At 38.7% G+C, this 11,795-nt stretch overlaps 1 protein-coding gene across 2 annotated transcripts in view; it reads right to left on the reverse strand.

Moving 5' to 3' along the window:
• Nucleotides 1-11,301, reverse strand: part of DNAH8 (dynein axonemal heavy chain 8) — a 310,080-nt gene extending 298,779 nt beyond the window's left edge. Inside the window, exons 1-3 of one of the 2 annotated variants that reach the window (XM_039856088.1) lie at nt 10,757-11,301; nt 2,379-2,872; nt 2,139-2,273 (exon numbers count right to left, since the gene is read on the reverse strand). In XM_039856088.1, the coding sequence (XP_039712022.1) occupies nt 2,139-2,273; nt 2,379-2,828 (585 nt within the window). In that variant the 5' untranslated portion in view covers nt 2,829-2,872; nt 10,757-11,301. Of the gene's footprint in view, nt 1-2,138; nt 2,275-2,378; nt 2,873-10,756 lie in introns of those variants that run through there. The other variant, XM_039856089.1, reaches the window with a different exon arrangement.
• Nucleotides 11,302-11,795: the final 494 nt, after the last annotated feature.

Here is an 11,795-nt window from a genome sequence, read left to right on the forward strand (position 1 = left end):
GTGGTCTGTTCCATGACAGCCTTAACAGAAGAACCTAACCACAGAGACCCAAAGTCTGAGACACACCCCAGGAAGGACAAATGGCAGGGTTCCCAGGCAAATGGCACTCCCATTTCTGGGCAGCATGCTAGCCAGCAAAGACTTTTTCTCCAAGCACAGAATGCCAGTCCAGAAAGCTAGTGGCAAATATTTAAGGGTGAGATTACCAGTTCTGCAGGTACCCTTTCCCAGACTTAGTCCTAGCAGCTGTCCTCCTCTGAAGGCACTGGCCAGGCCCAGTGTCTATACCTAAACCCTTTGCAGGGCTGCTAGGATTCCAATTGTGGGGTTAGCCAAATGAACAGCCTTGCTGTTTTTAGGTGATACAAGGTTAACCACTCAGCTGGTTTCCTCTTTTACCAAGTACAGGAATGATCCTTGGGAAAGGCCTGAAGCCTGGGCTTACTGAGAAACACTTTTTACAGATATTGGCCTTTCCTTCATCGCATAGTCATCTGCTCAGTGATGTTTATAGGGTTGTTTTGCACCACTTGCTTCTACTTGGAGCAGAGGCAGACACGTGGCCAGAGTTACCAGAGGAGCCTAAATAGTCAGTAGAGAAGGGAGGCCGGGAGAGTAGTAAAACAAGCAAAATAATAATAATAATAATAATAATAAACAAATAATACAAACAAAAACAACTTGAGAATAAAAGAAGAGAATCCTCTTGCTATGTGGGTGGTATCACCCACCACAGCCAAAACAGGTTACAGAATTTGTGAGGTCCAGTGCAAAATGAAAATGCAGACTGCTTGTTAAAAAATTATTAAGAATTTCAAGATGGTGACAGGAGATCACTAAACCAAGGGTGGGGCACTTCAGCCCAGGGGCCTATTTAACTACCAGCCTGTACATCCAGTGAAGCCATCCTTCACCACACCTGTACATTCCCACAGGGAACTTCGGTGACCTGGGAAACCATATCCTACTTGTTTGTGTGGCATCTCTTGTTTTGTGTACACAACATCTCCACGCATTTTTCTATCCTTCACCATTAAAAGAGCTCAAAGATATTGATCTGCCTACATTGATCACATTCCCATCTCATGTAACACACTAAGGGAGCTGGAAAATGAGTAATCACATTCATACTGTCAGGGAACTGCCGTTATCAAGTTTTATAAGGGTATTGGAAGAAATAAAAGACAGACAACTTCCCAGAACTTGGCAACACACTGTGTCAAGTAAGAGAAAGGTTCTTTTAGGAAACATTCCACAGAATCATGGCTCCTAGTGCAAGGTGAGTTTTGCCCAAGTTTATCAGTCCTGTAAAAGCAGGGGGTATGGACTCCGATGGTGACAACCTCACCATCATGCCACCCCTTACCCATCTCTCTCACCAATGTATTCAGTGGAACAATCAGCTCACTGCCAGCATGCATCTTTTCACTGGACTTGCTGGGGCTCCAGCCCAGCCCACTCCGGCAGTTGATAAAAAGCTCAAGCAGCTTTTGCTTAGTAGTTAACTTATTAGTAGCAATTCTATCAAAAATCAATTGAGAACCAGAGCTACCAGGAAGGAAGCTATAATACTGCTTCTGTCACAGCTTATCATCCAGTACCATAATTATGGTGGCCGTATAAATTCATCATCCAAAACTGGGGCCTTTTTTGGAGTGAAAGGAGGTACTGTTGATAATTATGTCAGGAAAGTAGGCATACTCCAGGGCTGTCCCTGACAAGCCGAAATATATGGTAACCGCCTTGTCGTTTTCTACTATAACTCATGCAATAGTCGCTGTTCCCTAGCCCATATTTATGAGGTTTGTTTTTCTAACCAAATAATCTGCATATGCAGTTCATATAACCTATTCTTTTAAAATATTACTCTACCTATGCTTGACTATCCCTCTAAAGCCATTTTTAGTTAGAGTTTTAGCCAAATTCTAGTTGCTAACTCTTCTCTTTCCTTCCTCCTCATCAGCAGGCCGAACTAAAACATCATTCGACTGGCTTTATTTATATAAAATAAAGCTTCTCTAGTCGGTAAAAGTCTACCTTCTCTTTCTTAATGTTTTGTTGTTTATGACAATGACTCCAGTTTCTTAAATCAATTACTTCTCAAAGAGCAATTAAAAAATAATAAAACTTAAACTTACAGATGGGCAATCCAAAATTAATTCTTCAATCGCTGCTAAGTCCAGGCCAAGCTTTTCCGATAGAATTTCAAATATATATTTGTATGTAGGGTCAATTTTCATTTTTCGGTTTTCCCTTGCATCTCTAAATCTTGCCTAAAGAATAAAACCACATGTAAACATTTTAAGTATGAAGAAAAACTACCAAAATATTTCATTTGAAATAAAAGTGACATGTTTGGAAAATCTTATAAGCAAAACCTGTTTCTCTTTTAATGTTTCCTGTAGATTTGGAATGCCACTCATACTTCGGCGATATTTGGATGATCTGAGGGATCCCTGAGAAAGTATTTCAGAAAGCACTGATTGAACCATTCTGGGCGCAGGCCTAGATCGAATTCTGTGTGAATCCGGCTCATCGTCGTCTGGAAGAACTATATTTCCATCAGAAGGAATGAGATTCAGAATATCACTTGCAGAAGGAGAACGACCTTTTTCAAAAGGAGGGATCCCATCTTCTCCAGAGACTGCCTCTCCTGCAGAGGTTGCCCCGGCCTCTTCCTGCGCGGCCTCTTCGCCAGGAGGAGGGGGCGGGGCCTGGTCTCCGGGTTCGGGAGGCGCTGGAACTTCTGAAGCAGGCGGTGCTGCCTCTTCCTGCGCGGGAGAAGCTGCTTCTTCCGGAGGAGGTGGGTCACCTTGAGTTTCGCTCATGTTAACCGCTCTTTCCTCCTGCGGAGCACCTTAAACTTTGAAACCTAGAATATAAAATGTCTTATTTTAAAATTGTACAATAAATTGAGTGTTATGTGTTCATTTATTCCGACCCTTGAAGCCAGACAGGTAGGAAAATTATGTTTCTCCCTTGCTATGTTATCTAAAGGAGCTAAGTGTATAGAACTAGAAAGATGATTTTTTTAAAGGGGACAGAGCGTCTTGTGACATGCCACCCCACACACACACACTTTTACACACACACACACACACACACACTTCCCTAGGGTGTTTTTCAAACTACAAGTGCTCCTCCTGATTATGATATGACAATAGGGGACTGCTGCTCCACACTGTAACAGATGGGAGGGCACCTGTCCTCAGGTTTGTAAGGACTGGAAAAAGATTGAGATCTACAGTATCAGAGGACCGACTGGTGATTACCGCAGAGACACTGACTTGTCCAAGAAACCAAGCAAAGAACCACACGGACTGAAATGTTCTGTTCTTTGAGGAAAGCTGTGATACTATTCGGTCATCTTATCTTTATGAGCATAACCGAGAACTCAGCAAAAGCATCAAACATCCTCTTAGCAGCCAAAATGAATATCCCAAGTCCAAACATAAAATTCATGCTAAATGGTGATTGTGACTACATAGTAAAGCAATGGTATCTTGTAAAGTATAAATCTAACTTAACCAATCAGGCAAATTCTAATTATAAAAGAGTTTGGAAATTGTCATGAGCACATAAACAGGAAAATTAGGGAACACCAGTGGAATGGGGGAAATGTCAGTTACAAAAAAAAAATATTGTAGAACAATTACAAAGCCTCCATCAAAATAAACAAGTTTTCAGAATATGGCTAAGATCCAGAAACCAGAATAATAGTAAATACTTGAAGAACAAAACAATAAATTTCAAAGCAGATACTTCAAAAGAAGACAAGAGGCTTTCTAGTGAGAAATTCTGAGAACACTGGTGCAGATTGGCCTAGGTACCTCTTAGGAAAGGACACCGGCAGCCCTTTCTTTATAAGACACAGAACCAGCCTGTAACCTGCACTCCACAGCTGTCTTCTCCAGGCTTTGCAAGGAACCTATAAACGGCTAAATTGTTTTCTCTGATATCCTAAATTGACATGCACAAGAACAGAAATACCCAAAGCAACCTATCTCTCAGCTCCCAGATAACCAAGAAGTACAAACAAGAATTATTGTTCCCAGACTGTCTACAGGCATTTTTTTCTCATCTCTCTCTCCTTTCTTTTATAAATCCTAATATTTGTCTCTGTTCCTTGGCCGCAACCTACTGTCTGTCTTCTTCACATGTGAGTAAATTTGCTTATAAAGTAACTAATTAAATATCTGAGTTATTACTGGACATAACGACAATCTACAATACCCAGGAGTTGTGTGTGCATTTCATTCTTACACTTGAAATTGGCCTAAAGGATTTGGTCATGTTATCTATAATAACTCATGAACAGTATAATGAGATATATTAATGAAGTCATATCAATACTGCCTGTCACCCGCTCAAATTTATGCTTTTGAATTCTGCAAAACAATTTGCTTTACTCAGTAAGAAAATTGTGACTCCTTGCAAAGGATATTAGTAGTCATTGTTGTCTGGTTTCTGAAACCGAAGCAAAATTTACTTGAATTTCAATATAATGGTATAACGCAGGTAATGATTGAGCACAATAGAACTGAAGAGCTTTTCTGTAGGTAACCAGTGCCTTAAAAATTCCAGATGGTTGAAATTCATGGCACATAATTTCGGAACAAGAAAAAAATATCTTAGAATTCATAAGTTCAACTCTTCCTTTTTGCTGATAATGAAACTAAGATCCAGAAAAGTTACAGGCCTTTCCCAGGTAAATAGCCATGAATGATCTTTCTAAACTTTGCATCATATCACTGCCCTACTTAAAGTCCTCTGGATGCCAGATACAAACTCTTGTAGATTCCTGGGCTTTCCTGACTCAGTTCACATCTCTCTCCAGTTTCTTTCATTGCCTTGGCATTCTGTGCTGCCTGCAGTCACAGCAGCTCTAGCAGCTCCTGAAACAAGCTGTTTTCTCACCTTTAGGCATTGGCAAGGAGTCTCCACCTACTGAGAAAGGCAAACATACCAACAAACACTTAGAGTTTCATCAGAGCCAACCAAAGTGTGCACAAGAATCTGTAGTATCAGAGGAGAAAGTTTGAGAGGGAAATCTCTAAGGAGGAGCTGTCATTTAAGATAAGTCTTTGTAGGATACTTATGAATTCTGTGGAGGAGATTCGAGAAATAACATTAATTGCCAACAACTAAATGCCAGGTTCTGTGCTTGGTGAGATACATAACTGTGTTTAGTATGTATAGTCACACACAATATATTTAATATTCAACATATATATTCAATATACTATATATATATTTGAGCATTTTTTCTGCTAATAAGCCTAAGTTATTTCAGTCTTTCAACATTTATGTTCTGCAAAGATGATAGGTTTCATTTCTTTTAAAATAACCAGAATTGTTGTTTGGAAACTCACCCTTACCAATTTCAAAATTTACTACAGGTTACAATAATGTGGTACAATAAGACAATGTGGTACTGGCATAAGGATAGACATACGGACGAATGAAACAGATCTGAGAGGCTTGAAATAAATTTCTACTCATATATTTATGGTCAATTGATTTTTCACAAGGGTGCCAAGATAGTAGAATTGGGAAATAATAGTCTTTTTCAACAAATGGTACTGGGACAACTGGGAAAACATGTGGATACACATGTAAAAGAATAAGTTTAGATCTCTGTTTCACACCATATACAAAAATTAACTCAATATGCATCAAAAATCTAAATGTAAGGGTGATTAACCATAAAACTTTTAGAAGGAAACATGTAAAAATCTCTGTGACCTTGGATTGGGCAGAGTTGTCCAAATCTTGGATTAGCGAATATCTTTTAGTATGACACCAAAAGCCACAAGCAATCAGAGAAAAAATAAACTTCATCAAAATTAAAAACTTTTATGCATCAAAGACACTATCAAGAAAGTGAAAAGACAAGCCACAGAATGGGAGAAAATATTTGCAAATCATTTATTTGGTAAGGATAGTATCCAGAATAAAGAACTTTCACAACTCAACAATAAAAAGACAAATAACCCAATTTAAAATGGGCGATTTAAAAATGAGCAAAGAATCAAAATAGATATTTCTGAAAGAAGATATAAAAATGGCCAAAAAGCACGTGGAAAGATGCTCAACATCATTAGCTGTTAGAGAAATGCAAATCAAAACCACAATAAGACAGCATTTTATGCCCACTTAGGATGACTATATATATTTTTTAAAAGACAAAAAAAAAAAATGTTAGCAAGGATATAGACAAATTCAAATCTTCATACATTGCTGTGGGGGACGTAAAATAGTCTGCCTCTAGAATTGGCAGTTTCAAAAAGCTAAACACAAGATTACCATATGATTCAGTAATTCCACTCCCAGGTGGAATTCTGCTAGCAATTTCACCAAGAGAATGGACACCATATGTTCACACAAAAAATGTATACACAAATGTTCATAGAAGAATTGTTCATAATAGCCAAAAAGTGAGAACGGCCCAAATGTCCAATTAGGTAATTTGATTAATGAATAAATGAAATGCAGCATATCCATTAATGGAACATTATTCAGTCCTAGCAAGGAATGAAGGATCGTTATGTGCTACAACATGAATGAACCTTGAAAACATCAAACTGAGTGAAAGAAGCCAGTTACAAAAAGCCACATATGGTATGGGTCTTTTTACATAAAATGTCCAGAAAAGGTAATCTGTAGAGGCAGAAAGTAAATTAGTGTTTGCTAGGGGATGGGGAAAAGGAAGAATTAGGCCTAACTGCTAATAGGCATGGGTTTCTTTTTTGGGTGATGGAAATGTTCTGGAATTAGATAGTGGTTATGGTTACACAACACAGAGAATAAAATAAAAACTATTGAAGTGTACACTTTACTGTGGCGAATTTTATGTTACGTGAAGCGTATCTCTCAATTTTAAAATATTATTTAAAAAATGAAAAGAAAACACAATAAACACTGCACAAAGGAAATGGCTAATTTATTGACGGTCTATCAGGAGGTTTTAGTTTGGAAAACTTCCCCTCCAATCAAGCTGGGGGAGGGGAAGAGGAACAGACATTTTGAAACTAAGTGAGAAAAAGGTGAAAAAGAGAATCAGTTTAGGCATTGACGAACTGTTACCCATCTGTAAGTGCCAGTTTCCCCCTTTTCTCAAATAGCTACTTGTAATCTTTTAAAGAAAGGATAGTAAAAGCTAAAAATGCTTAAGTTAGGCCTGAATATCACCAGTTAGGTTAAACAAAATATAGATATATGGTTACTAAGGTCATGCTGAATCCATAGGCTTAGAAAAGGAAAATTGAAAGCAAGTTAAAAGGAAAGAGATAAAGAAAAGAAGAGGAAAAAGCTGAGAAGAAAACAAAGAGAGTAGGAATTGAAGAAAGAAGAAAAACTTCTCCCTTGTTTCTATAGCCCAGCCATGGTCACCACTGAAAGCACTATGAGTAACTACTACGTGCTCAGGACTATGATGCTCACTTTGAGACACAGAAAACAAGACTCTTGTCCTTAGGATTTCACAATCTTATTGGGGATATAAAGTATTCTTAATGAATCAATCAAAAGTGTAAAATTGTGGAGTTCTGCTGGAAAAGGAACTTAGAGAAGGAAAAAATTAGTGTGGACAAAATAGACAAAGAGGATTTTGTGGGTTTTGGACGTAAGTTAGCCTTAAAGGATAGGTAGGATTCAGTAAGAAGCAGAAGGAAGAGATTTAGAGAGAAAAGTAAAGAGGTAAAGCCATGAATAGCTACGAATAAATCGAAAAGGGATGAATTTAGCTGGGAGAAAAAAACCCCTCAGAATTATGCCACGTTGTATTTATTCTTCGAAAAGACCACATATAGCAAGAATTCAGAATCAGTTAAAATAGTTAAATAATAAATAAAATGTGGTTTTTAAACCAGCACAGGATCTTAATGTTAACATGTTAGGAAATACGCTCAGTTCTACCTAGTGCTCTTTTCCCCAGCACTCCTGGATAGTTTCTGAAAATCTAATCAAGAATTTGTTGAATTTGTAATAAAATACACTGAAAGAGGTCATTAAGAGTTACTCTGCTCATATGGTAATCTAAAAACAATCTAAGATGGGGGTATAGCTCAGTGGTAGAGCATTTGACTGCAGATAATAAAAATAATCTATAGCCTCAAATCAGATAAACATATTTAAAGATAACATACATATACTTTCAACCTGTATGTGTGTCTTCTTACCTCAGTTACCTTGGAACTTATGTAAAGCTGTTTAAGGAAAAGAAAACAAACAGCATTGATTTCTGCAACTTCATTAGAATACTCCTCACAGAGGACATGTTCTATGTAAAAAGTTCATTTTGTGCTCTATTAATTGAGTACTGACATATGTATTTCAAGCTAAAGACAGCATAAGCTCTTATTTTGTGAACATAGTTTTTATGGTTAGTAGTCTGTGCACACTGAATATAAGGAAACTGGTAACTAGGTATCATTCACTATCATGACTTAGATATAAATTCTAAATAATTTTCATGGCTTAAAAATTTTTAAGTATATCATATATTAAGTCTAAATAAATAAATAATTACTGTCACTGTGGGGAGATTTTGCTTTAGGGAGTTGTAGAATTTTTCCTCTAATGAAATCATTTGAGACGAATTTTCTACATGGTTTTCGAATGTCAAATCTCAATTGACATGTAATGAACTCTAAATATAAAATATCAGCTTACCACTTCTAAAGACTGATACAACGATTTAATTTTAAGTTAGAAAATGTATACAACTATATTGCTTTATATGGAAAAATTCCTAAAAACTATAGCAAAATTTGAATACCTTACATAGTTGCAATGGAAAAATCTTAGTAAATATATATTAGCTTACTATCTATACACATACATGTTTATGCATATGTACATATACGAACACACATACACACAAGGTTGGTTGTTCACTTCAACATGTTTGTAATATCAAAAACAAGCAAGGAAACAAACACATTTACTTCATGGAAACAACCAAAATGTCCCTTCATAAAGGACACATTAATTGTATTGTGATAACCTGTTCAATAAAATTTTAATGCAGACAGCCATAAAAAAAATATATACAGACGTAGAAAGAGTTCCATCACATGTTTTGACATAAAAAAAAAGCAAGGTACAGTACATTACATAATGATACAAATCGTATAAATTTTTAAAAGTATATATACTCATATATACAGTATTTCATATATTCTGAAGTATACTTTAAAAAGATTTAATTGGCAACATTTTTTCTTTCCTCACATTTTTTTCTTGATACAATTATAATATGTAATTTGCATTTACGTAATTACATCAAATTTATATAATTGCATAAAATCAGTAATAGTTTAGATTTGGTAAAATACATTAAATGCTTTCCAGGGAAGATAAACAATAAATTATTAGCAATGATCACCTTCAGCGAGAAAGACTGAAGAAAGGAAGTAGAGGAAGAACTCTACTTTTCAATTTTATAACTTTCTTTATGGTTCTTTAAAAAAATATTCAGTGCATATTTGACTTTTAAGTATGTATATCATATATGATAACATACAATATGTGTTTATATTTTTCCTCTGTTTATCTTAGGACTTAAAATGTAGAACCTAAAGTTCCTTTTGTATTTCAGGATTTAGCAAGATTACTTCTGCAGTGAAGAGGCAAGTCCTCACTCCAAGTACTCACAGTTTGCTGGCCATAGAGCACAGAATTGAATGAATGCAAGATAAACTCTTGCTCATCTTCTCGCTCCCATCCTATCTCCTCCACAGACAACTTGCTGCTACACTAAACATTTTTAATTCGCATCACCCCTTCTCCTTAAGTTCAATTTTGGAGGTCCTTTGGATGTCCACGAAGTCATCCCTAGTCATTTTCAGAAGCAATAAGGTGTTGGACTCCAACGCCTAAGAATCTTGAAGTAAGCAAGTTGTACACCTGTGTACTAAGCAAGTTGTACACCTGTGTACTAAGTGTACAGTTACTTCAACCACACCCCCTTCTCTTATGCCCATTTCTGTAACCCTATCCCTTCATTCGTTAGTTCATTCATGATTATTCGGGGTATTCTGCGTGTTTGGCCACTGTGGCTACGTATTAAAACTGAGAAGCCCCTCCAGAGCAAAATGTACCAACTAGAAAGACAGGCTGTTAAACACACAAAGGGCGGTCAATGTCAGAAGGTGAAATATCAAAGAGCTGAGAGAGACAGTCAGGGAAAGAAATTTCTGGAAAAAAACTTGACAGGGAAGATGACCTTTGAATTGGGTCTGAAGTAGAGCTGTCATGGGAAGATGGGAGAGGAGAGTATTATAGGCAAAAGATGAGGTTAGTGGGTGCAAAAGCAAGAAAGCAGGAAAGGGCATCTCTTGCTTGGGAAAAGTGGAAAATTCAGTGCTGAGACTTTCGACGTGTAGAGAAGTGAGGAGAGAGGAGCAGAAAATAAGACAAGAGGGAGAGGTATTTTGTATTTTACTTTTGAATTACTAAAAGGGGGAGTAGGGTGCGAAGTCACTTAGCTGTCCAGTGAAGAGACTGGGATTTACAAAGCGCAGTGGTTTAACTGGGGATTTGTAGCTGGTGTTAACTGGACTGGTTGGAAGGATTAGTTGGAAGGTAGGGCACTGAATTTTAGCACCGACTGCAGTCTCCTAAAGGGGACGAGAGCAGGCTGGGCCTCAGCGGGCGAGAATCCGGCTGGAAGAGGGTTCCCCGGGCCAGAGTCCTCCAGCCCGCGCTCACAGCGCGTCCCTGACCGCGCACTTCCCCGCCGCCCTCGGCTCACCCAGGGCCGCCCGAGCGGCCGCGCTGCTGGGAGTAGCTGCTCCTGGCCTCCTCCGCCGCCAAGGCTCGGCGGGCCGTTGGGAGTCTGAGACCGGTTCGCTCCCGGGCGCCTCGCGCAGGCTCCGCAGGGCGCTGCTCACCGCAGGGTGCGGGGTGCGGGGCGCGGGGCTCCAGCTGCAGGGGCATGGGCTTCCGCACCCCGACCTGCGCGCCTTTATGGGCTGGGTCGCTCACCCTACCCCGCCACCGAGAAGTGTAACATTGTTTAGGGGCTCCCAGGCCATTGAAGGACGGCTGCCTAGAGACAGAAATTTGCCGGGGGGAGAGGGTGGTGAGGGGAGCCTGGGGTGGATTTCAAGATATGCTTAAAGGGATTAGCATGGAAATGCGAAAATATATAAAATCACATTTTCTATAACCTTTATATTTTCTGAAGCTAGTGTTTCACTTAAGAACCTAAAATGTTTTCTGTTGCATTCGTTTATTCAGTAACCTATGACTGGTAATATAGAGAATAGAAAGACTGAAGAAAACTGACTTCTTTTCAAAGTCTACCCGCTTCCCCTTTCCAGTACATTCCTGCTTTTCTCATAACTCCCTGACAGTGTGACGGGTGTCCGTTTTAACTGGCATGAAAGTCAATCTTTGAATGTAGAACAGAGGACTGAGAGATCTGCCATCTGAAAAAAAAATGATTATAAAAATCGCAAGTAAAGTTTAAAAATATCATGCAGCAATTACACAGTATGAAGCTACGGAGACCCACAGCGGCCTCTGCTGAGTATGCCGAACTGCATTACCTAACTGTTCTCTGACTCTGAGTTGTTTCTTCAGCTAGTGTGTAGGCAATTAATTAATTAGGTGACAGCATCTACGGTGTGACTAAGGAGCAAATGCTCACTTCCCAAGGGAGGGAGACTAGCTCTTTTACGGGTTACTACAAAATTTGCTGAGCCCTTAAACCCCGGACTACTCTGCTGCCTTCCAATCCACTGCCTGCATCTGGGCCTATAGTGTTGACCAGTGGGTTCTGGGAGAAG

Source organism: Pteropus medius, unplaced genomic scaffold (assembly GCF_902729225.1).
Source record: "Pteropus medius unplaced genomic scaffold, Ma_sr-lr_union100, whole genome shotgun sequence".
NCBI classification, from domain to species: Eukaryota; Metazoa; Chordata; class Mammalia; order Chiroptera; family Pteropodidae; genus Pteropus; species Pteropus medius.